This window comes from Numenius arquata, chromosome 8 (genome assembly GCF_964106895.1).
Source record: "Numenius arquata chromosome 8, bNumArq3.hap1.1, whole genome shotgun sequence".
Classification (NCBI taxonomy): domain Eukaryota; kingdom Metazoa; phylum Chordata; class Aves; order Charadriiformes; family Scolopacidae; genus Numenius; species Numenius arquata.
Genome location: NC_133583.1, coordinates 12,943,304 through 12,970,298, shown reverse-complemented (window position 1 = coordinate 12,970,298; position 26,995 = coordinate 12,943,304). Strand labels below are relative to the sequence as shown.

Genomic DNA, 26,995 nt, shown 5'->3' with positions numbered 1-26,995 from the left:
GCAATCTTCTGTTGGCAAATCAAGGCTTCCTGAGTGGCACAATGCAGCTGGAGCACAATACAGAAACTGCCCCATGAATTTCCATATTGCACACATACAAAATGTATGTGTGTGTTTGCCTGGCGCAGGCAGGGACTGAGCCACGGGCAAATCACAGCCGTGGTATGTGAGGGTGGGTAGTCAGATACCTGATGATTTACATAGGTGGGCAGTTCCTATGACTGCATGTATGAAAACAGAGATGAGGGATCTACAGGGATCCTTATGAAATCAGTTATACACGGACAATGTCAAAATAAAACATTAGCTGGGGATAAAAACGGAGAGCTTCAATTAGCTTTTTATAGCATTTAATTTTTTGCTTTACTCCCTGTGTGCCACATGACCGGCTACCTCTCCAACATTTTTCTTCATATTTGGCAACTAGTGATGTACTTCAGCAATTCAAGTGAAACTGAAGTGTATGCCTTTGCTTAATAATCCCCCATTCATTTAAATAGTCGGTAGCTTGCCAGCACTGCTTTGTTTGCATTTTAGAATTATGGATGATGTTAAGACAGCCTTGATTAAACGCTCAGCTAACTACTGCTCAGATGGAAAGGGGCTGAAGTAAACTATTATTTCAGTGAAATTCCCAAGCTTGGAGAATGCATATTCTGTCAGGGGGGTTTTGGATTGTTGGTTTTTTTCCTTTTGCATCAGGATTTGAAATAGAAGAAATTAAGACTCTTAAGGATTTTCCCAGCAATGTGAGACTACCCACAGACAGACATATCAGACAGGCAGTATTCATATACTCTCAGAAGGATTTTGGCTGAGATCTATAGCTCTCAATAAGCATGCTTTCCCCTTCTTCCTTCCTTCCTTCCTCAGTCAAGCTTTCATTTGCAAGTATTGGTTTAGAAATTGTCATCGCCCCAAGGGCAAACCATGAACTACATGGGGCCCACAGAAAATTAAGAAGGTAGTGCCCCCATTTTAGATATTTAATCCAGAAGAAAACAATTCTCTGCTGGATATGTAGTGCTAGACATTCAGACGTGGGCAGAATCGGAGCGACACAGACACACAAGAGTCCCTGCTAACAGTCGGACCCTGTGGGCAGCAGGGAATGCGATGCTCGGTGCCTGCGAGGGCAGGTCACTTGCCAGTGAAGCACGAAGAAAAACCTGTTAACTGCCCAGTACAGCCCGAGCTAGCTGTTGGCAAGGCCAGTATATAAAACATACAGAATTACTCTCCTTGGTTGTCAAGACAGACCTTCTCAGAGTACATACTTTCTTTCCATCCAGCTCATTAAATATCAGCCTAAAAATCAAAACATGCGTAGTGAGAAAGAAAAGGCCAGATCACGACTGGAATAAAAGTTTAATAGAGGAGTCTCAGCTGTGTTCCACATACACATTTGAATAGAACTAATGAAAGCCTCAAAAAGTCCCCCTTCTCCCCTTCAGATATTCCAAGTAGACTTTCAGAGAGTGAAATCCAGTAGATTAACTCAGGCTTTAAACCTCAGGAGGATTTGAATTGTCAGGAATAGACCACAGAGCAGAGACCGAAGACAAAAAAATCCTTTAAAACATTCTTCCTTAAAACAAAAAAGGCCAAAGAAGCAAAATCAGTAGATACAGTTGCAGAATTTGGAGTTTCACAAGGAAACACTTAACTGATGCTCAAGACCATTGCTTCCAGCTGCCTTGAGAGCTCTGTAGAGAAATTAGAACAAGATTCCCTTTACTTTGCAGAAACAACTAAAGTTAGAAAAAGAGTTTCCAATATTGGATGGTTACTTGGAAAAACTTTCTACTGATTTTCTTTAAAAACATATTAAAGCTCAGTTGGCCTCCGTGATCTTATACTTGCAAGGGCATTTAGTAACCAGAGTGGTTAAGACTCTAGGAACTGGTCACTGATTTGTACCACTGACATTCATGCTTGTCACAACTCTCTTCTACACAGATGATGACCTACATATGAGCAATGGAAAGAAAAAACGAATGACTGAGTGATACAGAAACGATACAAACATGAGAATATGTGTTTACGCTGTGACACTTATTCTGCTTGGGAAACATAAAGGGAGACAAGAGATTAGCTGTAAGACTCACAGATGTACTCCTTTTTGACATGTTTTCCTTAGTTTCCCTTCCACCAACTCCCTTATTGTCTGAGCAGTCCTCAGTGTCCTACTATAGTTATCAGGTAAACTTTAATGACCTTCCTGCTAATTGTTTTTATATGACCGCTTAATATTCCCACTGGATATTTTAGAGAATAGTTCATGAATCAGAAAAGTCAGAATTGGGAAAGGGTTTTTGGGGTCATCCTCTCCATCTCCTCTGCCGTAAGCATTGCAGGCAAAAAAAAAAAAAAAAGCTGGGATTTTTGCAGCCTAAAACACAATTGAAAAAGAAAATGAAGATGCTCTGAAGTGCAAATCCTGCAAGTAACTACGGATGAACTACCTGATGGAATCCCTCATTTCTTTGCCAATTATTTCCTTCCAGTTTTGTTGTTGCTTTCATAGCCATCAAAAGCAACTTCTTGCTGACAGTGATCATTCTTGTACTATATCATAGTTTACTCTTAGTGTTTGCCCCTGACATTTACTCTACCTTGCAGCATACTATCATTTGCATTTTTGGCCCAAGAGCACAACTGAGATTTCCACTTCTCTTGTCTGTACTGCCCAGGCAGTGACAGACAGATACTGCTACAATGTAGGCACCAGAGAACTGATGAAGTTCAATTACCAATTGAATTACCATAGTTACTGTTAATTCAAATGGGATAGCAGTATTGGTAACAATTTTCTCTCTAACCTACTGTCTTCAAGTCCAGTAAAGGCTAATACTGCCTTAAGAAGCACTGTTTGAATTACCCCTCTTATCTGTGATTATAGCCAATTCTGATGGTAGACAATTTACTTTATGCTCCTTCATTAAATCTACTTCTATAAACCCAGCTACTGTCATATAAACATTTATTGTTTAGCACATCTATCCTTTTCCTGTAGCTGCAGAGCTGATATGCAGATAATACTGGTCTCATTTATTACTTTTTAATTTACATCCACTTCTCCATCTTTCAAAGGAAGAGAGTTTTCTAACTGAGCTTTAAGGTTCTGGTCACAGCAGACCTTGTAACAGGTATGATCTACGTGAAAATTTAGGTTTCTTCTTGTCTTTGGTACAGGTTGCTACTAACCCTGCTGGAAGAGTCACTTGTGACTTGTTGCCAAAAGACTAGCTTTCTACTAGCACAGGCTCATCTCCGTCGGCAAAGACAGGATCTCTTGACTGTCCTGTGGGTTAGATAATGTTTACAGTAGCTGGTGTGCTTGGCTAATGAACCTTGGCTAATGTCTTTTCGTTTAAAACAAACAAAGGCTCTTCTCTGTTTTCCCTCTGCTCCTGCATCAGTCAGGTACAGTCTGGCTCTTTGGTACAGCTGGACTGGTTTTCATCAGCTGACAATATATTTCTTAGCCTCCTTGGTAGCTTAGTAGACCCAGGTGGGATGAAGAGCAAAGGAGGGATTTCCTTGGCTAAAGCTTTCCTTCATATGTCATGCTCTGCTGTGAAATGAGCCCTGGGCTGCCACTGTGCCTGCGAGCCAAAGGGTACCACAAGCCCAGGCTGCACCCAACACTGGAGCTTGAACAGCCAGATGGAAGATGAAGAGCCACACACAAAGGCTGGGCAACCTCGACTTTCAGTCACAGAAGTCCAGAGTACCAGTATGAGCAAATTAAGCATCATATGAGAAGCACAGCTCAAAGGCAATTCTGTCCTTAAGCATGTGTTGCTGGCTCCTCTCTGCAGGACTCAGCTGTCATCCAGAGCCAATGCAGCATTTGTCTCTCCAAATTCTTCATTTTCTGCAGAATCTGGAAGCACTGAGAGTCACTGAACTTCTATTGGTCCACTAAATCTGGGGGAGGAGGGATAAGATCCCGCGGGTTCAGCCTAGCAACAAGGCAAACATCGTAGCTGTCATGCATGAGGACATTGATGGCCACCACGTTCCACTGGTTCTCCCACGTATCCAGCTCGAGGATCTCTTTGGTGATAACTTCGTGACGAGCTGAAAAACAGAAGCAGCAACAGCAGGCACCAGCAGTCAAGTTAAACAGGATCAAAGAGGTTTGTGCAGTTGTTATTATGACCCTTCTGTAAGGTGGCAGTGAAAAGGTAATTTTTGTGGTACTAACAGCTACGCTGTTGGAAGAACATGCGAGTTGTCAACATGCAGCAAATGAAGTAGCGCAGATGGAGATCTGCATGGTGTATTCAGCCCGCACGCTCTGGGCTCCCCTGCAGGTGCAGCTGCAGGGACAAAAGCATGAAGTGCTCCATCTTGGTACAAGTGTGCAGGTGGCGTTTCATTGTGCAATCAATTGTAAAATGTTCATCTTTTAGAGACAGAGTATCGCCTATTGTTAATGAGCATGCCTACATGCAGTATGTTGTCTTTTCTTTGCCCCCACTAAAATGTAGTTCTCAGGCTCCTGGCGGCACTCCAAAACTATGGCTTTACTTGGGTGCGAAGTCTGGACATCCTGTGATTTGGGGAGAAATAAAGACAGAAAGAAACCTCCAGGGCTTTAAAAGTACTTTAGCTGTTCTGAAGTGCTGAGGAATTTGTCATGAAAAGTCAGGTTAGAAGAATGCCATTAAATCACAGCCAAGCTCAAGACAGGAAGCTTTTTACTGAGACTAACAAAAAATAATAAAAGAATCACCATGCAGCAGAGAACCATAGTTCACAGTTGTCAACCAGCAGTGCTATATTAAAATTCTTATAAGAACACAAAAGTCCTGAACTCTCCAGCAATTGTTACTCAAAGCCAAATTCTCTCCTGAAAATAAAGTGTCTTTCATTTCTGCTCACTTTTTCTTTTCATCTTAAAGTTGCTTTCTCACAGCAAGTAACCTCTGTCTAAACTTTTCTTACTTTGAGCTGAGGACACGCACATGCTTTACTGTCAGCTTCCTTCTGATGAATTACTGGTGAGATGTATTAGAAGCCAGGTCTCAAGAGATTTCCTAGCACGGACACTTCACAGGTAGCAGAATAAGTACCATCATAGCAAGAAACATTGAATACTCAACATTGTTTTATTGAGTCTTAAAAGACTGGTGACAGGCTAAACTTTACAGGGTCCAGACTGAGGTTCCCACTCAGCTGAATCTTCTAGAAAGCTTTTTTTTGGTTTGTTTTTTTTTGTTTGTTTGTTTGTTTGTTTTTTTAAAAAAAAACAGAACACAAAACAAACAACATCAAAACCAACCAAGAACAAACGACTCTATCCTTCACATCTATCGAGTGCATGTCATCGTTTGGACACTGCCCTTCTGTGGAACCAACAGCAAAGGACTGAAGAAGGGGAAAAGAGTGAGACAGAGAAGAGCATCTAGAGGCATATGTTGTTTGTCACGTTGGAAACAGACCACACATTCCTCCAGAGGACAGCAATCCTGGGGGTTTAGTACACCCAAGATAGTGCTGTCATGGTTTTGGTTCCATGCAAAATTGGCGTTGTGTTATGATGACATAGTGCCAGGGGATTTAAAATACCCCTCAGGCTCCTCTGAAAGTAGTTTCAGGATGTGGGAGGGTCAGATGGAAACACGACTTCTTCCCCTCCCAGGATCGGTTTCCCATCTGAGCTGATTCGGGGCAGTTCTGTTTTACTGCAGGTTCTGCTCATGCAGGAGTTGTGGATGTCTCAGCTTTATGGAAATTTCTGCACATTTCTGTCACGTTTATCTAAGGAAACTGCTCACCAACCATTCACCATCTCTGCCCCCTTTCTCACCTGATAAAGGAGTGCAGTAGTGTTTCCACCCCCCAGTCCACAGCCCATACTCATTTTCCCCTCAGTTGTGTCACAATTAATTGTGGCATAATTTTTGTTTGTCCAAACCCAGACCAATGAGACTTTCATAGGTCTCTAGGAGCTTGCTTTGTTGGACTAGATGATCTCCAGAGGTTCCTTCCAACCCCATATCATTCTGTGATTCTGTGAAAATTTGGGTCAGATTTCAGGGTTTTGCCTATCTGAATAATCCTTGTTCCGTTCTTTTCTGCTGTTCACAGAAGGTAAAACAATAGTCATAGTGGTTAGCTTAGTGAACCTGGGTATTAAAGGAAAATAATAATAATATGTGGGAAAGCTGCACCCATCCAAGAGAGAAGACAGCAAACCGCTAAAAACCCCAGTAACATGTGACAAGGGAAGGCATGACTGACAAACTGCAAACAAATAACGCGTCCCAGTACCAGCAAAGAGCTCATTTCTGTATGACCCTGCGAGAGTGATCAGGTTTTTCCTGAGAGGCAAAGACGGAGACACAAACAGACCTAAGCTGTGACATGGGAGGCTCCAGTCCCTGTATTTATTATTAGATCATCTCCTTTATGCAATAAATTTTTATGCCTGGATTTTCTTTGGCATGGATGATGACAAAAATGAGACAATCAGAGGAAAAAAAATCAAACACTGGAACTGAGACATTCTGTGGGTAATTGCAACACTTCAGAAAAAAAAATCATAATTAAAACATCAAAGGCAGATTCAGCAACCCTTCCTTACAAGCCTTGCTGTGTTTTTTCCTGACCCTGGTGACTCACAACCTTTCGTGTCCCTTGTTTCCCTTTTCTGTGGGATGTTGTAACGGGTTTTGTTCCACTCTACAGATTCTGCTTTCCAGCACACGGAGTGTTAGTTAACTCTTAACCCTTGGGAGATAAAAAGAGTATGTTGTTGGAATAAGGGAAGCCATCATTTCTCTAGTCTTATCTTGTTTAATATGAAAGGAAGCAGCACCCTTTGGATGAGAAAGTTCATGCGAGGAAAAGCACTGCTCAAAATACAGTCATACTTCAGAAAAAAAAATACATCCCTCCCCCTTTCTTTTTAAAAGAAATGAGTTAAAACACCTCAATTGTTAAGGTTTTCTTTTTTTTCTTGGTTAGGACAATAGAAAAGGTAATGTTTTTCAAAGAGAATAGCACCTTTGATTCCAGGCTGTAAAGTTGGATTTGAGCTTTAATCCAAATAAACAGTTTTAAGCCTGAAGGTGGAAATAATTCCAGATTCTGCCTCATTTATTTGCACCTTATTTAATTGCAATTTTTCTTTAAAGGCAATATCTTAGCTGCCAATTTTGCTTACAGGAGAATAATATGACATCTACAAAAAAAACACCTGGCTGTGTTACACAGATTACCTGCTTAAAAAGCCACCCCACAGAACTCCCTGTCATACATGGCATTATTCTGCATCACTTACCAGACAACCACCTTACCTAATGAAAGGATTTAACTCCTTTCCAAATGCTTTCATTTTTTTCTACAAAATGAGGCAGTATTTTTCTGCCCATTCTTGTTTAACCATGAGAAGTTTTAAGAAACTTTCTTTGCACTATGTTTTTCTGCATAGGAGTTAAACCACTTTATATTAGAATTATTCAGGTAGTACAAACCTAACCCTAATGCAGATCCTTATCAAGTAGTAAAACAGTTTTTATAGCACTATGGTTTATTCTTATTCAGGAAAGGAAAAGGCTAAACCAGCATAGGGAGCATTAATTCCAACATAAATTTATCCCCATGAGAAATTGTGGTATGTTAAAAGAAAGTCAGAGCCCTTTTGGTATGGTTATGCCTTTTTGACATACGAGTGCAAACCGAAGGCTAACACTGAGCCTACAAACCCATCTTTTCCCAGTGAAAGAATTTGAGTTATACCTGAAAATGTTTAATTTATAAATGCTAAAATCATATTTCATATATGCAAACATAACAGTGTGAAAGTAAAATGAGTCTAATCTTTAAATTCTCTTTTATATTCTGGTCTGTAAACAAAGAACCTTCCCACCATTTTTCATATGAAATTTTTCTTTGAATGTGCAGAAAACACAAGCAAAATATTAACTTGCCGTAGTTGCCTGCACTCCATATACACAATCACGTTTTCTCTTTTAAATATTTATTTTCAAATATGATTCGCTCCCCAGATACTCATTTCATGTTGTAAGTTTTCTCATGTCATTTGAATCATGACTGACCATAAATCAGGATGAACCATTCTTGGAAAGACCCCCAATATGACTGCAGGCAACATAAATATTTGATCTACTTTTTTTTTTTTTTTTGTTTAACTGCATTCCATTTGTGATTTGGAGGTTGGGGGAAGGAACAACTTTTCATGTGACTATAGTATTTATTATCACTTTTGGTCTTTTTGACCTTGCTTTCTCTTTCCTATTTGGAACTGAACATTCAGATACAATTCTTAGGTTCTGAGTGGGGCGGGTTAAAGTGAGGCAGATGTAGAAGAATTACGCAACACGCTTAACAGGTAGGAAATCTATAGGTCATCCAGGACTATTAACCATGCAGCTATTATGTTTGTAAGCCAATACAAATAAATCCACTCTACTATAGCCTGTTTAGTGTCCAGAGCATTGAACTGAAAAATTCATGCTGAGTTTTAGTTCACTGCAGTTAAACCTCTGACAAGTTTGCCAAAATGTGGTCAATATTCCACTATTTCTTATAGAAGCCCATTGACATCGGCTGGTATATTTGCCTGCATTTTATTTCACTGAATTTCACTGAATTTTTAGAGTTGGAAGGGACCATAAAGATCATCTAGTCCAACTCCCCTGCTGAAGCAGGATTGCCCAGAGCATGTCAGAGCATGTTACTCAGGATTGCATCCAGGCGGGTCTTGAAAATCTCCAGAGAAGGGGACTCCACACCCTCCCTGGGCAGCCTGTTCCAGGGCTCTGGCACTCTCACTGTGAAGAATTTTCTTCTCATATTTGAGTGGAACCTCCTATGTTCCAGCTTGTGCCCGTTGCCCCTCGTCCTGTCACTGGAAACCACTGAAAAGAGTCTGGCTCCCTCCTCCTTCAACCCACCCTTCAGATACTTATAAGCATTGATAAGGTCTCCCCTCAGCCTTCTCTTCTCCAGGCTAAAGAGCCCCAGCTCTCTCAGCCTTTCTTCGTAAGGGAGATGCTCCAATCCTTGAATCATCCTCGTTGCCCTTCGCTGGACTCTTTCCAGTAGTTCCCTATCCCTCTTGAATTGGGGAGCCCAGAACTGGATGCAGTATTCCAGTTGTGGCCTCACCAGTGCAGAGTAGAGGGGGAGAATGACTTCCCTCGACCTACTAGCCACACTCTTCCCTATGCAGCCCAGGATTCCATTGGCCTTCCTGGCCACAAGAGCACACTGCTTGCTCATTGTCATTTTGCTGTCTACCAGGACCCCCAGATCTTTCTCTTCAGAACTTGACTCCAGCAGGTCCACACCTAACCTGTATTGGTGCCTAACATTCTTCTTCCCCAGGTGCAGGACCCTACACTTTTCCCTCTTGAACCTCATGAGGTTCTTCCTTGCCCAGCTCTCCAGCCTGTCCAGGTCTCGCTGGATGGCAGCACAGCCCTCCGGGGTGTCAGCCACCCCTCCCAGTTCAGTATCATCAGCAAACTTGTTGAGGATACACTCGGTCCCCTCGTCCAGGTCGCTGATGAATATGTTGAACAGGACTGGACCAAGTATTGACCCCTGGAGGACACCACTGGTTACAGGCCTCCAGCTTGAACTGGCTCCATTAATCATTACCCTTTGGGTCCTGTCACACAGCCAGTTCTCAATCCACCTCACTGTCCCCTCATCCAGCCCACACTTCCTTAGTTTCCCAATGAGGATGCTATGGGAGACTGTGTCAAAAGCCTTGCTGAAGTCAAGGTAGATGACATCTGCTGCCCTCCCCTCATCCAGCCAACCAGTTATAGCATCGTAGAAAGCTATCAGATTGGTCAAACATGATTTACCCTTGGTAAACCCGTGTTGCCCACTTCCAATAACCCCCTGCTCTTCAACTTGTTTGGAGATGACATCTAGAATGAGTCTCTCCATTACCTTTATTACCTCCATTATGCATGAGGAAAAAGAGTTATGGAGATAGTGAGAACATGTGCCAAGTCACAAGCCATGATGCCTCTGCATCAGTGCCAGGCAGAGATACCCAAAGTTTCAGACAAGCTCACCTGCCTACTCATTGCTGCATAGCTTCATACATATTTATACACTGTTATATGGCTAGCAGTAGCTAAGTAAGTTTATCCAGAGCAGCGCCAGGTTCCCCAGCACAGAACCGCGCTGTGTGGTGGGGGATAGTCTCCGTGTCATGTCTGTCCTTGCCCACGAGCTCTGTGTCCCGGGACATCCTCACACAGGCCGCTTGCCTGAGCTCCTGCTGATGTAGGATCTCAGGTTGTCACAACAACTTTTCCTTTCCAGTCTGAAGTTTCCTAATGTGCTCTATCTTCCTTTGCCATAAATCAGATTATATACATACATTAAAAAAAAAAAAAAAAAAGACACCAGACCTGTGGTGGTTAAACTGTTACCTGTCTGCTCTGCGCCTTCTGTGGAAAATAGCACTTGAACATCACAAGGTGCTTGCCAGTTCCCCAACAGTCCCCAGAATGTTTACTCAGGTGTTCCTTTCGCTGGCTTCCCCAGTTCTTGTCACCTAGCAGCCACCCCGGAGCTGCCTTGAAGCAGTTCAACCTCCACTGCTTGTTTGTACCCAGTTTTGCATGCCATTATCTGTACCAGAGAATGATTTTAAACATATGGGACTAGCCTCTGCTACTTAGCCTCCTCGCCACTAATAGCTGCTTTCATAATTACATGATGTGGATTTAGGTGACTTGGGAATTCACGTTTATGTTGCAATGGGATAAAAGTGCATTTAGATCATTACCACCAGATGTCCTGGCTCCTCATTTGCAGTAGGAAAAAGAATAAGTTCATCAAGTCTGTGGCCTTCAATCCCATTTGCGTATGTGAGCTGCCCCCTAACTCTACCGGCCTTGCTGGCGTAACACAGCGAACACCCCTGGTGGGGTCAAGTACATCCATCATCTATGCCTGTGGGCAGAAGCAGGCAGATAATACACAGGAGAGGGAACTTGGCTTGGCTGTTTAACATGCTGGCCAGCCTTCGTGATGTTCAGTATCAAGGCAGCGTATCCCACCAGACACAGCGAAAGCTGGGAGGCAGGTTGGGGCTTGAATTTACGACTGTGGCAGCTTACTGTTTTCAGAGCACCTGCGTGGAGTAAGGTAAGATACTTGCTGTCATAGACAGGACCTCTATCCTCTTGCTCTGCTGTGTAATTCTTCAGGACCATAGTTTCATGATCTACCCATTCACTCACAAATCTATATATATTAAAATTAAAAAAAATATTTTTATATATATATACGTAATGGGATGGTCTACAGGAAGAACCTTCTAATTCAGTTACTTAAAGTGTTTTTCTTGGGATTGATCCAGCTACTCCAGCTTCTAAAATCTTTCCAGATTCTGCCTGTTATTCATAGGCCAGGCCTTTTCAGACACAATCTTACCGGCGCTGGCCCTGCTTGTGCTGCAGGTGACAACAGGATCACAGATTGCAGGGGCAGCAGGATCAGTGCTGTTGAAGTCAGTGCACCATTCATGAGAGTAAAAACTGCAAGATCAGAATAAGAATTACTGGTCTCAGACCAACCTGAGATACTGTTTCTAAATGCCTTACAATGGGTTAATACATTATTAATAGAGGATATAAAGCATGTTTAGACTGTATGCATAACAGCCAGTTATGAACACAATAGAAGATGTCATACATGGCTTCAAGCCATGTTTCTAAACAACCTATTGACCTCTTCAGCAATTAATTAAAATGCATTAAAATATCTATTAATCATTCATTAACCCTTTATGAACTATAAGTGAGCCTCAGTAAGAAGCCTGACTGAATTACTAACACTGTGCTGTCAGATACTGGGTCCCACTTAGATCTGAAGTGAGCAGGTGCTGCTCCCCAACAATTCCCCTGACCTGAACTGGCCTTATTTAGGACAGCAAGTTTCTAGCTAACGAGCTGGGGGGACAGGGGCAGCCCTCCCTGGGAAGGCAGTGAGCCCGGGGGATCTCTCCCAGCTCACACCAGTGCCAGGGGGAGAATGAGGCGAATGGTCGAGCAGTGTTTTTCGGGATGGACTCAGCATGGAGGCTGCAGCAACGTGGCAGTGCCTGCGGCAGGGCGGGCGGCCGCTGGCACATTTCTATGCCGAGCGAAATGCAGGGAGCCTGAATCCCCTCCGTCGGTGGGAATATGTATTCAAATGGTAACAACTGTGGGCAGGAGGACTTCAATTATTCATCTCTGCCCGGTAAATTCTAACCAAGGGAAACAAACAGTGCTGCAGATAGGCAGCCCGGGGTTTGCCCCTCTGCTTTATTTAGCTGGGAACATGGGAAGGTGCTGGAGAAACAGGTTTTGTTCCAATCCTTCAACCCCCAAACTTCACAAGTGCAGTATTTACTGTGCCAGACTCCTTAATATGTCTAAATTTAATTTGATTCCAGTAATGTTCCATAACCACTATAATAAAAAACAAGCACTAGAATGATTCCCCGTCTAAATCACATAATGGAGGAGACTAGGGGGAACAGCCTTTATGGGAGATTAGTCAAAATAAATAACTATTAAGCTAGTCCACTGTCAGGAGAGGACGGCGTGGAGATACAAACTCATTAGCTCAGCTGGAATACAGTAATTACTACACGGTTCTGTGGTGCCCGAAGCAGCGCCGCTTCTATACCAATGTATGGATTGCCATTTATGTAAATGAGGAAGAAGACGCCAGAAAATGAATCTGGGGTAAGTGTATAGATAGATTTTTAGTAGAATCAGAATTACACAGCTAGTAGGACTCAGCGTCACCTATCTTGGCTAACAGCTGCAAACACAAAATTGAGATTCTTGCATTGCAAGTTCATAGATATTTCTTCCCTTTCCTCTTCCTCTGACTGTAACACCGCTTAAGTGAAAAATTAATTCTACTTGCTATCAGTAAGTAATTACCAGAACTGGGTTGAACAGCTCTGGTCCCACACAGGATGCTAAACACATTACAGGATTTTTCAGCGTGTATAGTAGGGAGGCAGTACATTTATCTTCTCTGCTGTAAACTACATCGGAGGGAAATGGCTAAACTGCCAGTTCAGAGAAAGACATTTCCACAGAAGTGCCACTAGCAGATAAAAGCATAAGAGCTCTTAAGTGATATGTGCTGCTAATAGCAGACCTGTTAAACCTTTTGTTATTTGCATTTAAGTGGTTGTCCCTTTACTTTCACATCAGCTGATGTCACATGGGTGTACAGTAAAGATGGCATTCTAATCAAAATCATCAAGTTAAAAAAAAAAATCAACTCTGGATTTGGATTTATTAATTCAAATCTGTCAGACAGGCAGTTGGACCAACATCTATAGTCTGAAACTAAAGTTACAATCCCCAGCCCCCAGAAACAGGCTACGAGATCTGTATTTGTGCAGCAACAATGCAAAGTCAACAAACATGTGCCTCCGCAAGCTGGCAGTGACAGCAGGTGACACAGCCCCAGCCAACAGGCAGGCACCCTTGCCTTCATTATTTTCACCAGGAAAAAAAATATTTAAAATACTCGGAAGCAGTCAAAAAGAAAGGGAACCCAATTTGGCAGGCATTTTACAAGCGTGTAATGCTGCATACCTGAAGAGCTGCTTACCAGCTCCTTCGGTGAGAGACACTAATGAGGCTGCTTCTGCCGTGCACGGGCTAACGCTAATCGCTGTCAGCCTGCGCAGGTGGCAGGTTTTAGTTCTATGTAAAGGCGAAGGAAATAAAACATGTCAACAAGAACATTACACACTCCGGCTGCAAAGGCTGGTTTAAAGACCATAGTTACAGCAGTAAATGCGGCAACATATTTTAACAATTAGCAGAGAGCTGGCTGGCTACTGCGCATTGAGTCCTTCTGAGTATTCATACTACGGCTAATGTTTTCACTCTGTGCAGAACTATAAACTAATGGACAAAACCAAGCATTTTAAAAATTTCTGAATGTCTTGATGAATGCTATAGTATTGCTGAAAAATAACAGGCAACACTCACGGCACGAGGCTCCATGAGCTGGAGCCGAGTGTCAGACAAGCAGATTAACGGATCCTATTTGCCATAATAGTTTTAGCAGAAAATGAGCTAATTTGTATAAACTACTAACAGATGAAATTTTGCAAGTCCTGCTAAGGAGGAAACACATTAAAACAAGCAGAAGTTTGGTTTTTTGGGCATACTTATGATCCTAAGAACATTCAACATTTGTCAGCTAGTGATACAGCACAGGGGTTTCAGAGTGGTTTGTAACATCTACCCATAGACAGCAAGCTCCTGATGTGCTTGCCTTAGGTAAGCCAGGTTAGAATCTTTTGTATCCTGATCGAAACACAGAGCATTAAGAGACAAGAGAGGTCCTCAGTGTTCTGAACTGCCTTCTGTCTTTCAGAGCAGATGTAAAGCACAAAGGACCTGAGTCTCCCTCTGAAAGTGCTTCTCCATATGCTGCAGGGAGCCTGGGGTCACTAAGGTCTTAGCGTATGCACTCCACATAAGTGTCTAAACTTCAGCTGAATTAATCCCCTTACCCCTTTCACGGCCAGGCATTGAGCAAGCTTCTAACTTGAGGGAGCCTCAGCAGGGGAAGTCCTACAAGCTGTGTTTACCAACAGCTCGACACTGAACAGCATTCCTTGCAGTTCAGAGGAAGCCTTCTCTTGATGAAGCTTGGACACACTTTGGAGTCCACTCATCCTTTAGAGAGACCGTGCTCTGCATTGCTACTCAGCTGGCCAAGCTGGCTTCCCTCTGGAGACTCTAAGTAGCTGCAATTTCTCTTCCTCTGCTCCTGGGGATGCTGTTAGGGCTGCGCCACTTGCCCTCCTTCAAGCAGACAAAGATTTGTGAGAGGCAATATATATGGGACGGGAATTCTGCCATCACAGTACTTCAAGCATCACATGGGACTCTGAAGAGATAGTAGCTGAGCAGTACTTGTCTTTTCATCCAAATTTAAGGCCCTTTGAGCAGTTGACAGCTGCTTTTCAGCTTTGTGTTTGTGTACGGCATCTCTGGGCTCTAATTATCCATTTAAGTCAATACTCATGCAGAAAAGCATACAGAGCATGGCACATACGAGTAAAATTAAGATGCAACAATGCCCTTAGTGTGTCAACTTTCACACTGCTGGATCAAGAGTGGGTTTAAGCAAATGGAAAGGCAGGTTGAGCATGGGGAGTTAGGGACAGATCTGTAGTATACAGGGAGTTGGTTTCAGCCCCTTGTATACATTAGTTAAGACTTTCCATTGCAGCACTGCTTTGGGCTTATTTTCTTTTTTTCTTTTTTTTTTTTTTTGAGAAGCACTCATTCTTGAATGTTCACAGCAGCCCTTTAGCGCTCAGCAGGCGGAAAACCCAGAGACTACAGCTGTGCCTCCAGCTTGTTCCAAAATCTCCACTTGGTTGAAACTAAATTACAATGTTTTGTAAAATTGGAATATCCTCTCTTGGTTGCATCCCTCACAAAAAAAATGAAGCGACATGCCAAGAAACCCAAAAGACTAAAACCAAACAAGCACATTCTAAAATAACCCTATCTGCTACTAAAGCAGAAGCAGCACATGCTGTTCCATGAATATCTTGAAGCTGCTGAGCAGCTGTAATTCTGAAAGAGCAGAGTCAAGCCACCCTCTCCAAGTTCCCATGTGACAGTAATAATGCTCTCTCAACCCTTCACCCTTGAAGAGAAGATCAGGCAAGTGCTCTTTCCAGCACACAGAGAAGACAGGGCCAGGGAGAGAGGCCAGCTAGATAACCTCTTCAGGTTCAGCATATGGACTCCATCCATCTTTTTCTTGATGATGGTAACTAGAAGGTGGTGTTATTATTATGAAGATTTAGAAAGCCCTTTTTCTTTAATAACTTGAAAGTCACATTAAGAAGCCTGACTTTAAGGCACAGCTTCCTTTCAACTCCTCAAACATTCCTATACATCTGATTTACAGCTGACAGTGAGAATCTTATTTTGGCTCCCTTGTTAATAGACATCATTACAACCTCTAACAACACAATCACATGCTATTTTTTTGCTGGTATACAAAATGCACGCCTAGGGGGCCAGAATTCAGGTTGCACAGGTAACTGCAAAACTGGCATTTTCTAACTCTGACTTCTTGTTTTCCAATCTAAATAACACTTTTAGTGCAGGGGAGTTCTGTACATAATTATATAGATTGCAATAATACAGTCAGGAGTCAGGATCCCATTGAGCTGGCATTATACAAATGTACAAAAGATGGCCGTCTTGAAATCCACAGGGGGACTTTCAGCCTCTCCCGGTACTACCACTCTTTATACATGACTCAGTGACAGAACGTGGTGGTATTGTACAGAGAGTGTTTTTATGGCTCTGAAGCTACCTTATTCAGAAAACCTCATACTAATCTGTTAGTCATCTTGAATGAAATTGCTTCATTTGCCAGTGCAAATGATCGGCCTTTTAAATTTGTACCCACTAACTTTAGGCTTTTTCCTAATACTGCTGAGAAAGAGACAAATATGATGGCACAGTGTTTGCTATGGAAACCCAGTGATGTATCAGAACCATAATTGCTCTGAGGTCACAGAACTTCCATCAGAGATGACACGAGAACATGCCTGTTAGAGAGCTGCCATACAATTGTTTTCAGGAAGCAGCTTCCTCTACCTGTAGCAAATGAAGCGAGGGGAAGGTGAGTTGTGAACTAGCTGATGAAAATCATCATTCTAAAATAACAGCAGCTTTAAGTTTAGAGTTTGTTATACACGTAAAAGTTGACGCAGCTGGAGTCAGTGTAATTGAAGGACACATCATCCAGTGGTACCACATGGCCATTCCTGGGCAACAGCGAGTCTGACATGACATTTATTAGCAGTGGATAATGCATCTGTATTACTGCTTTCTCCTAGAAAGGAAATTGGGGTAGCAGCTGTACATAGCAGAAGAGTTTAAGTGTGCGTGCTTTGAGATTCTTTGCATTTATAATGAAAAAAATAATGATTAGCAGTACTGAAGAAGTAGTTAGAACTAAACACAGTTGGAAGGAAGAAGACTTAAAAGAATAAAGGTGGCCATGGAGCTAGGACTATTTAAAACCACCAGATCTGGAATTTGTCTCTTTGTACCCCAGTTCCCTACCCAGAGTACTCCTTAAATACACAAGCTTTTTCAACACCGATTATGAAAAGCATGTAAGTAAATAGGCAGAGCCAGATAGCTTGGCTAAGGACAGCTGGATAGTGCCTTAATCTTCAACAAATATGCCCAAATGTAATGTCCATAACACACTAAGCTCCTGATCTCGGTAGCTCTGGATGTAAATCCAGAGGAATTCTACTGATGTAGATTTAGACAGGTTTAGCACAGATTGGAAACATCCTTAATTTTTCACGTTTTGTTAAGGAAAAAAGCAAAGGGCAAACAGAACACAATTCATATTGACATTAGGAGCCGGCAGTCCAAAGGGCTGAATCAGCTCTGTGGTTCCAGGGCATGCCAGTGCCACCTGATAGGGTTGATCGGTCATCAGGTCAGTCTGTGTACAGTGAAACTGATTTCAACTACATAGGGAATGTCAGACTCCTTTTAGTACCTGCTCCGTGAAATCCTCCACAGAGGTACAGCTTCCCTTCCACGGAGCCTGCGCTGGTAGAGTTGGTTCGTAAGGAGAGGAGGGGAGAAGGCATAGGAGGTCCATCCCTCCAGAAGTCGCCATCAGGGTTATAAATCTCCACTGCGTCAAGACATTTCCGTGTCTGTCCCCTGTCACGACCAAGGCACCCAATTCCTCCTGCAAAAGATACGTAGGTCAAGTGTAGTAGTTGCAGATTCTGCTGAAAAATGCATTGCTGGCTGCATCATTTTTTGTTTACGTGTCCTCACGTCCTTCCCTTTCTTTTCCCTTTTGCAGCTCCAGGAATTTGTTAGAAAGTAAACTCAAAGCAGAGGCTACTCCACGTTATCTACTGAAGCAAGATCACTTCTGAAGTTGTGTATCAAAGGAAGGACAAGCACCATGTCTTCAAAATGCAAAGGTATTTTGTCTTGTTTTCAGCCTATATGGCTGGTAGAAATGGTCTTAATTACTTGTTCTGTGGACTGGAAAAATTGCGTTGTCATTAAGTTGCCATGGATCAAAAGTTATTCTCCAGTGTATTAGTGTATTTGACCCTCACACTTGTTAACCAACAATCATTTAGATTTGTTGGTTAGTTGCCTTCAATAACAGAAAAAGATTGCGCCCATTTCATAAGGAAAATCAACTTCCAGAAACAAACCCATCCAACATGCAGGAGTGCCAGCGGAGTTATCTGTGACGAGCCCTACTGCTGAAGGGTTAATTCAGGTGCCTGAAGTCGACGTGCAGGATTGAAACAGATCCCGGTTTTCATTTGCTGGGACAGCAACAGGCTGTGGACGTACCTGAGATCTCAGTGCACACTGCAAACACTGCACACTGTAATCATGGAGTAAACGCTGCCTTTGCAAATCCTTTCCAGTGATCAAATCCAGATTTTGAATTCACAGCCTTAGGTTCTCGAGAATTAATATGCTGATGTACCCTGGCAGGTTTTCCATCTGTGCCAATGGACACAATACCCTGTAATGAGCGCTGATGGCGTGCTGAAGCAGTTCTTTTGTGCATGTGTGTCTATGTGGCCACTTTTAAATATAAAATGACTGCAATATGCAAGCAATTTCCACATGAAGGCTAGCTTTCCAGATACACGTGTAGGACTGCTCAATTGTGCAAATCCCAAATGCGTTGTATGGCATGTAATTATGTCCTTGCATGTGCAGAGGGAAAGGACTTCAAGTATAACCTGTGCAAGGTTGGTGGTGGTGCTTTTAAAATACATTGCCCCTGGTGCTGTTGAGCTGGTCTGTCAGAGAAATGAGCCCCTAGTGCTGAAAGTTTTACTTGCATATGGTTTTTCATCTACCTCTTAACATGGATGGTGTTATTTTTTTCAATATTTATGTATTCTCCAAAGGTATTTGCAAGAGGCAACTACACGTAAATGGGGACCACAATGCTCCAAATTTGCTACCACTGCATTCCTGATCTGTATTTTAGAGTCAGGTAAAGATAAGATCACTTATTCCTGCATCAGAGCATCAAAATTAGAACCAAATTCAGTGTTCGTTATCATCAGCAGGAAGGTTTTCTCCAGCTGAACTTAGTCACATTTGATTCAGTTCATTATTTGAATTTGAAAACCTTACCTGGGTTTGGTTTTCTGCTCTTTTTCCCTGTATAACAAACCTTTACTTGCCCTAAGACCTACCAGGAAGGTCCTCGCAGTTTGTATTAGGTTCCCCTCTGTGTGTGCTTAAACAAGACTAGAATCCAAATGCTTTCACTACTAGCTTAACACCCCCAACTAAGCAGCATTTGCTCTGATGGGCTCCTCCTCTGAGGCTTCACTCACCTGAGAGAGATGAGTAATTGTGGTCATGGAATTTTGCTAATCATTTCCATGCCAAAAAGGGAGTTGTATGCATCATGATGTTGAGTCTTTCTCATGACAAAGTCTCACTGAGCTATTCCTTAGGACTATTTACATACAAGAATAAGCTTCAGAATTCAAACATTTACTTATTGTATTGTTCTTTATCATCTTCCTCTATGCAGTATTCTCCACTACTCCTTAATGGCTTATGAGAGGTACCACACTAAGGACAGGACACTATTCCCTTCAATTTATCAAGAAAAGTTTTAAGGGCTAATCCATTTTTTTTAACTGCTAAGGCTATTTAAATGGATTGCTTACTGTGTAGTTTGTCGATTCTCTAGCATCCTTTGGTAGAATCACAGAGCACAGCACGCAAGACAAATTGCTACCAGGGTATGTATAGTCTACGGAGTGCAGAAAGAGATACTCAAGACAGTTTTAACTGGAACCAATAATATTAAAGGTCCCCACAGACTAATTTGATCTGTTCAAAAGACAGCTTTGTGGTGCCAAAGACAGACTGCTCCTGGTTATCAAGCCGGCTTTTTTTAAATTAGCCCAGGTGTCCGTGTACACCACTAAAGAATATGCACTCACCCATAGGAAAAGTCTTCATATGAAGAATGAAACAGCATCTTGTTCAATCAGAGGAATGAATAGTACCAGTTAGGAAATGCGTGTGGCTTGTCAGAGTCAAAGAAAAATAGCTTTGCTCATTGCCTTAATATTTCAAGGGAGGGCAGTGGACAAAATGCTCCCGAACTCTTCTAGAAATGTAGTTGCTGTTTATATCTTAATGCATTTTTATTGTCATTTTCTAAATTTGAGTAACTGTGGGGCATGATAACTTCAGAAAGAACAGAAATAATCAGGTACAAAACTGTTACAGCAGAGTCAGTGACTTTTTGCAAAAAATCACAGCCATTACCAATTAATGAAGACATTCAGCTGCCAGGGATCCGCCACCAAACATTTTTCCTGTAATTTTTAATGACCTATTGGAGCCTCTTTTCAAAAGTTTAAGAGCTACCACATATTTTCAAACATTTATGAAAGCTTCGTTGGATAGTTCAAGCAACATAAACTTAATGTCCTTTAATCCTGTCATTATCAGAGGCAGCCCTGAAGGTACAAAATATCTCCATTGTATTTAGGGTCTCCATAAGAATTTCAGATAAATCCAAGTTCATGTTCAATTTACAACACGGGCAAAGCTAAGTTCTCAGCAAACAGAAAGTAAGAAGGAAAAATCAGAGAGGAGTAAAGTTTAATTTTCAAGCTTAGGAAAATAGTATTCTGAAAAACAAGAAATCAAGCATTTCAATCTCCTCTTCTAAAGCAATGCTAACACTGAAATATTGCTAACAAAGGAATCTGATGTTATTAGACTCTTCCAACAGTGCTTTGCTGTGTTCTCAGATGCGGTAGTTGAGAAATACCCATGTGAGACAATACTTTCTTTTTTTTTCCTCTGTGGAGACTGATGTCTCAGGCCTCTTCCCAAAGAACTGAATACACGAATCAGCAAAAAAAGAAATAATTCTCAAATGTAAATCAATTCACATCTGCAACCAAGTGGAGGCATCTCACCAGGCTATCCATTATCTAGAATGTATATATCATGCAAGACTTCAAATTGGCAGAAAAAAAGAAATTTGCTGTGTTAGACAATTCAGGCTGCTTTGTGCTCTGTCACTCACGACTCCCCATCATCCTGTCCCACTGCCTTCTTCATTCAGATTTATGAAACCATTAGAAGTCCAAGTGGAGACACACGGAATTACAGTTAAGACCATGAAGATTGTCTTTATTTCACGTTCTCTGGGTAGAGCAGCTGAACAACTGAGTCCATGAGCTCCTACAGGAGCCTCTCCTTAAGATGGGGGTAACCTTTGAGGGGCTAAGGCAGAGTGCAGTAAAGAGGGCAGGGGGTTGCAGGTCACTTGGGGGACACTCTTGTGCCAAGTGACCTGCCAGCAGCTCATGGATCTGAACTTGTGATTGTAACTTAAACCACCCAGAACTATAGAAGGGATCGTTAAAACACACATGCTGCAGTGGTAGCCTCCAGGAAGTCCCGCCAGGCATGCCAAGGGCAGCCATTGCCCATTCCACACCTGAGCTGGGATGGATGCTAGGGAGGGTCCTTCATTAAGCTACACTCAGCTATCTCATCTCAAACAGAGCCAGTGAATTCAACACCACTTGGTTTAGTTGTCTGCATAAAGCCCAATTATATGTCCTTTTTGCAGGGGAGACAGATTTCTCACTGAGAGTTTTGAACATTTCTGTCATTTTCACATTCATCACACATGAGGATTTAATCCCAGAACTCAGTCTTCCCCCATCCCCTTACAAATACACCCTTTCAACACATTAGGCTTTTTGCATTATGCGCTTTCCCTAGGAGATATTTCAGATGCCACTGAAGGACTAAAAAAAGCCAGTGAAACCACCTTTGTGTTCCCAAACCCATTAATGCTTGAGAGCTTTCCGTATCACGCTTGGATGATTCTGCAATCAAACATACTTTCAAGGACTCTCTGTAAGCAGTGGTTCTAATGGACTTTAAATTTAACATGAAGCTCCATTAGTAAAATAAATATATAAATAAAATACATGATCTTTATTAAGAAATCAGGATAGAGAAGACAAGCCTTTGATGCAAGAAGGCAAAGCAGGGTAGGTGATGTGATTAGCACGTCTTCAGAATCTCAATGAGGCAGGGTTCTGTGCCTTGCTGTACCCACGCACCGCTCGGGGCTGGCAGAAGGCAAAGCACATTGCTTTGGCTGAGGTCAGCTGCCTTCCCTTACCCCATGCTCATCTGAGGAGACCGAATGCAATTTGAGTCACATCAGTTCTAATAACAGAACACCCTTCCAGCATGTGAGGGGGAACGTCTGTAACAGCAGTGAAGTGGTGAAGAGTCACTAGTAATAATTAGATCAGCAGGAGCAAAGGAAATAAGTGCCTTACATATATCCATATATACCTATAGAGGTGAGACTGACATGAAGCTGAGTTTCAAGAGACAGAGAACATTCCTACCCACATGTACCCATGCCTTCACCCATGTCACTGATACTGGTAAAAGCAGGCACTGGTGCAATTGCACTTCCAAGTCTCATCCACACCAATCTCTTATGCAGCTAATTCTGTCAGGCAGCCGAGTCCAACATGGACAATATTTTTTTGCCCCAGGAAAACCACCCAAATCCAGGTCTAGATTTCTCCTTGCGCAGACAAGATGGATGACTAAAATGACATTTATGAGGTGGCTGGTGCTCCAGATAGGACTGAAAAGAATTTACGTACTCCATTGAGAGGGGCAGAGTGATGGGGACCTCTGAACATCAGACTTCATACCATTTAATTTGGTTCCCCCACTAACAGGCACCTGAAATCAGACACAAACTACAGCCTCTCAGCCAGGGCAGTATATCAGGGAGCAACAAGAGCAGAGCTGCTTCCAAAGGGAAGGTGACTGAAGCTCACCATCAAGGCGCAGCTCCGCAGATCCAGAGGCAGGCAATTGCAGAATGTCCTACCAGCAGTTGTCAGGCAAAGGCAAGGTGACAAGAAAGAGCTAAGCCCCCAGGGCTGTGTTTAAATAATGCTCCTGGACCTGTGGGCAGAGGGTGTGGGTGGAGGCCCCAGGTGATGCTGGTCAGGATGATCAAGACCTATTAGTGCCCTCAAGGCACTGACACTTTAATTCTTTATCATATAATTAACTCCTCAGATCACAATACCGAGCAACATGTATTCTTAGTAATGCCTCTTTGAATTTTTATCAAAGGAACCTAGGAAATAGGTGAAAAAAAAGAGGAGTAATTCTCCAACAAGCAAGTGAAATCTAAGCTTTGCCTCCCGTAAAATAATTCACTATTAAATTGATCTCTGGAATGCACAATGGATTTCATAGCGCTAATCTCTTATGTAACATTTCCCTTCATTACTCTTTAACAGCACTCAAGCTGAGATACTCAGCACTTACGTTGCTCTCACTCTCGGCAAAGTAGGGCTGCATAGCTGGTTTCTCGGAGAAATAAGGGAGCAATAAAGCGAGCCCTGGCAGGCACTTCCAAAGATGAAACCGAGAAACACTGTCATTCTTTACTAACACACAGCAAAGCAGATGAGGTAATGCAGCTTGTAGAAGACATGAGAGCAAAAGATTGATTAGAAGCAGGGCTGAAAAGACAGATGATTGTCTTCCTAAACACGGTCAACACTTTGGTTCCAGCTCCTTCTTTACTCCTGTAATGCCTTGTTCTCATTTCCTTTGATAATCCTTAAGTGAGTAGAAAGTGTTTCTGATCTCATCTATCAGACCGAATGTTTGCCTCTTCTGTTCCTCCCTCCCTGCACACGGGCACTCCGGAGGCTGTTGCACAGGTAAAACAGCGCAGAATCAAGCCCATAAGCTGCTACTTGTCAGAAGTCCAAAGCATATTTATAAATAGACGTGATTATTTTAGAAGAAGGTGTTATTCAAATACACAGTTAATACTCAAGTGTGAAAGCTAAAATACCTCCTTCCAGCCCCTCCTACACATGCTTTCCTTTCCAGAGGGACCCCAAAGTATATATTCAAATAAGTATTTTATGGTCGAGACATTCAGTATTTAATTGAACCTCATTTAACTGCTCAAAACTTTTAAAAGAAGCTCTCAGCAAGAACTCAGGGGGAAAAAAACCCCAAGTTATAAGAGGTTGGATGCCAGGCTAAGGAGGATAAACAAAAATTCTTTGATTCCTAAATCTTTCCTAATAGGATTTCTCACTTAAGTTCTTCTATATGTTCTTATTTATAAAGCTGGAGTTATATAACATAAAAGCAACACATGGTTAAAGCTGTCATGGTGATACAACATTTTTTACCAGTGACCTGTATTGCAGAGACAGTAGTTCTACTGAATGTGTTTTAACATAAGCTAATGAATACATTTGGATAAATTTTCCTAATTTGTCTGCTGGCTGTAATGAGTTTTCAGAGACTTAGCTGGAAAGGATATTTTTTTAAGCAAGAGATTAAAATGCATGACCTTAAATAGAGCCTTCCCATCTGGTTTTCTTCCAAAAGCATCTCAATTGCCTCTGTCATTAAGAACACAATACTGCTCTTTCTTGGGCTTTCCAACGAATATAGTTATGTTCCTGGGAAAATATGGAGAGAAAGAGCTAAGAGCAGTCAAATGAGATGAATAGGAGAAAGGACTTTGAGCCTTAGCAAATGCTGTTCATTTACTTATGAGGATTGTGTACACTGTATAAATAGCATAAGATTCTCTAGGAATATTACACAACAGACAATTATATTGCAGGACTGCTGATTAAGAGACATGGTACAGGTTCCTGAACAATGCTGTTACTCAGACCAAAAACTCTAATCTATTTCCCATTTTCCTTCCATCAGTGTGTCTCTAGAATAATTCCATTTAAGTCATTAGGGTTTTACACACTGGAGCTGGCAATTAGGCTGGGAAGAGTTTTTGGACAGTGACTGTGTACTCTCTGTTCTGCGCCAATAGGACTTTTCAGAAATTAACACTTCAAAGGCTAAGCATCAGATTCTGAGCTGGGTTAGAACAAAATGAGTCTGACACAACACAACTGAGATCAGCAGGCTACTTACTACATATTTACACCTATATGGATGAGAGCAAAAATCAGGCTTGTATATCAAAGAGTCTGCTGCCACATCTTATTCAAAGCTAGTGCCCCATCTACGCTTTTTGCTTCATATTTACATTAGAAATTGCATTTATACATAAGAGATATTAGAGATGATCAACTTTTAGTGCAGTGATTTTTCATTTACGCTCTGGAGTTCCACTTAATCCTGAATGTGCTGACACCTGTATGAACTGTATAGGAAGGCAGAGATCCTGCCTCAAAAAGCTGACAAACTTACTTTGTTCAAGGACTTTGTTTTCAGCAGTTGCTTGAAAGAAGTCTCATTTCTCTGCAACACGACTTTATGTATCCAGCTAGAGCTGTATATTTCTTTATCTCATGTTTTTATTTCTGTGAAGCGGGGCTTGGTCCTCATGTCATATGGCATACAGAAGGTATCTTGCGTTTACCTCCCTCCACCTTGCCTCCCTCCTTCTCCTTCCTCTGCCCCCCCAGTGGATCTTCTTCAATGAGTGCAGACTACAGGAGGCCCATGGAGACAGTGCACCACAAAAGGAACAAATATGATATGAAAAGTGGGTGATGCTTGTGGGAATGCAAGCAATGTCATTGAGCAGCTTCCGTATTGCTCCTTCACTGGGTGTCCCATGGCTGGAGCTACATGGGAACCTGTTAGATGTTCATGTTCTGTGCACACACACTTCACCACAGGGAATCCCCATTTGGAGTGAGGAGGGGTATAAATGGCAACGGTAGAGACTCCACAGAAGTCTCTCTCTCATCTGTAGCACAAAAGCTTAATCATTGTGCCTGAGCATAGATATCTCTGAGGTCACGATGTGAGGACAACCTGGGAGCTGTGATCCTCTTCAGAATGTGTCTTTTTGCACAAATAGCCCTTGACAGCATTTTTCTAGACTCCCACCATGCCCGACATTCCTTATGAAGCACAGTGTTGTCCAAGTGATCTACAGCTTTGAACAGCCTGTGATGGTTTTACCACCCTCATGACAGTTGCTATTCTTTGGTCTGTCAGCATCAACCTTCATTCCTTCCATTCCCATTCTCTCCTCAATGTCATCTGCATGATCAAGTACCACATCAGCCAGATTAAGAACGCTTTCACCGTCTTCCTTTCAATGCCATGAATTGCCTGTTCACCTGGCCGGGGTTACCATCGCAATTGTTTCCAAAGGAAAACTGTACCCACCTCGCAGCCCAACAGCCTGAGAACTCACAAGGTAACAAGAACTTGTCACCATGAATAAACCGTGGAATGTAGCTTTTCTGTGTGAGGTTTTAATTACAGTTGGCGAGTGTGAGTTTACAGCTGGAGATGAGGCATGTGTGATATTAGCAGAACAAGATGCCAATATCAGTGACTGTATCACTGTTTCCAAACAGAATTTGTTTGGAAATTGCTTCATCATTTTGAGAGGGCTTGGAAAATGCTTTAATCTCGTCCACAGAGTTTTCAGACCGTGATGGTTAACATTTACCAACCACAATCTTCTCAATTTTAACAGATAAACCTTCATTTCCACCCATACTGTTAAAGGTGGATTTAAACCAGCATATTCAAAGGTAAAATTTGTTGACAAATCATTTTTGGCTCAGTGTCAGGTTTGTCTTTCAATTAAAAAATTACTTCTAATATTATTTGATTTCCTAAGGAAACAAGACTTATGCAATTACCCTCACTACATGTGGGTTCTGTATCTGTGTTTACATTATTTTGTCTGTCTCTCATAGCTTTTGTGCCTGTTGGCCAGTTGCAACCAAATTTTACAGATTTATGGACAGTAAAGTCCTCACAAGGTTTGTGAAAATAGGCAATCAGGAGTTTGTGAAAACAGCCCAGACCTAGGTCAAATTGTCTTCCCTGCAATCGATATT

The 26,995-nt window shown here is 42.1% G+C and overlaps 1 protein-coding gene across 1 annotated transcript in view; it reads right to left on the bottom strand.

Annotated features, from left to right (window-relative positions):
* Positions 1-1,356: 1,356 nt before the first annotated feature.
* KBTBD12 (kelch repeat and BTB domain containing 12) overlaps positions 1,357-26,995 on the bottom strand; it is a 34,055-nt gene continuing 8,416 nt past the window's right edge. Inside the window, exons 4-5 of the mRNA XM_074152204.1 lie at positions 17,593-17,790; positions 1,357-4,086 (exon numbers count right to left, since the gene is read on the bottom strand). Coding sequence (XP_074008305.1) covers positions 3,917-4,086; positions 17,593-17,790 — 368 coding nt within the window. The 3' untranslated portion in view covers positions 1,357-3,916. The remainder of the gene's footprint in view (positions 4,087-17,592; positions 17,791-26,995) is intronic.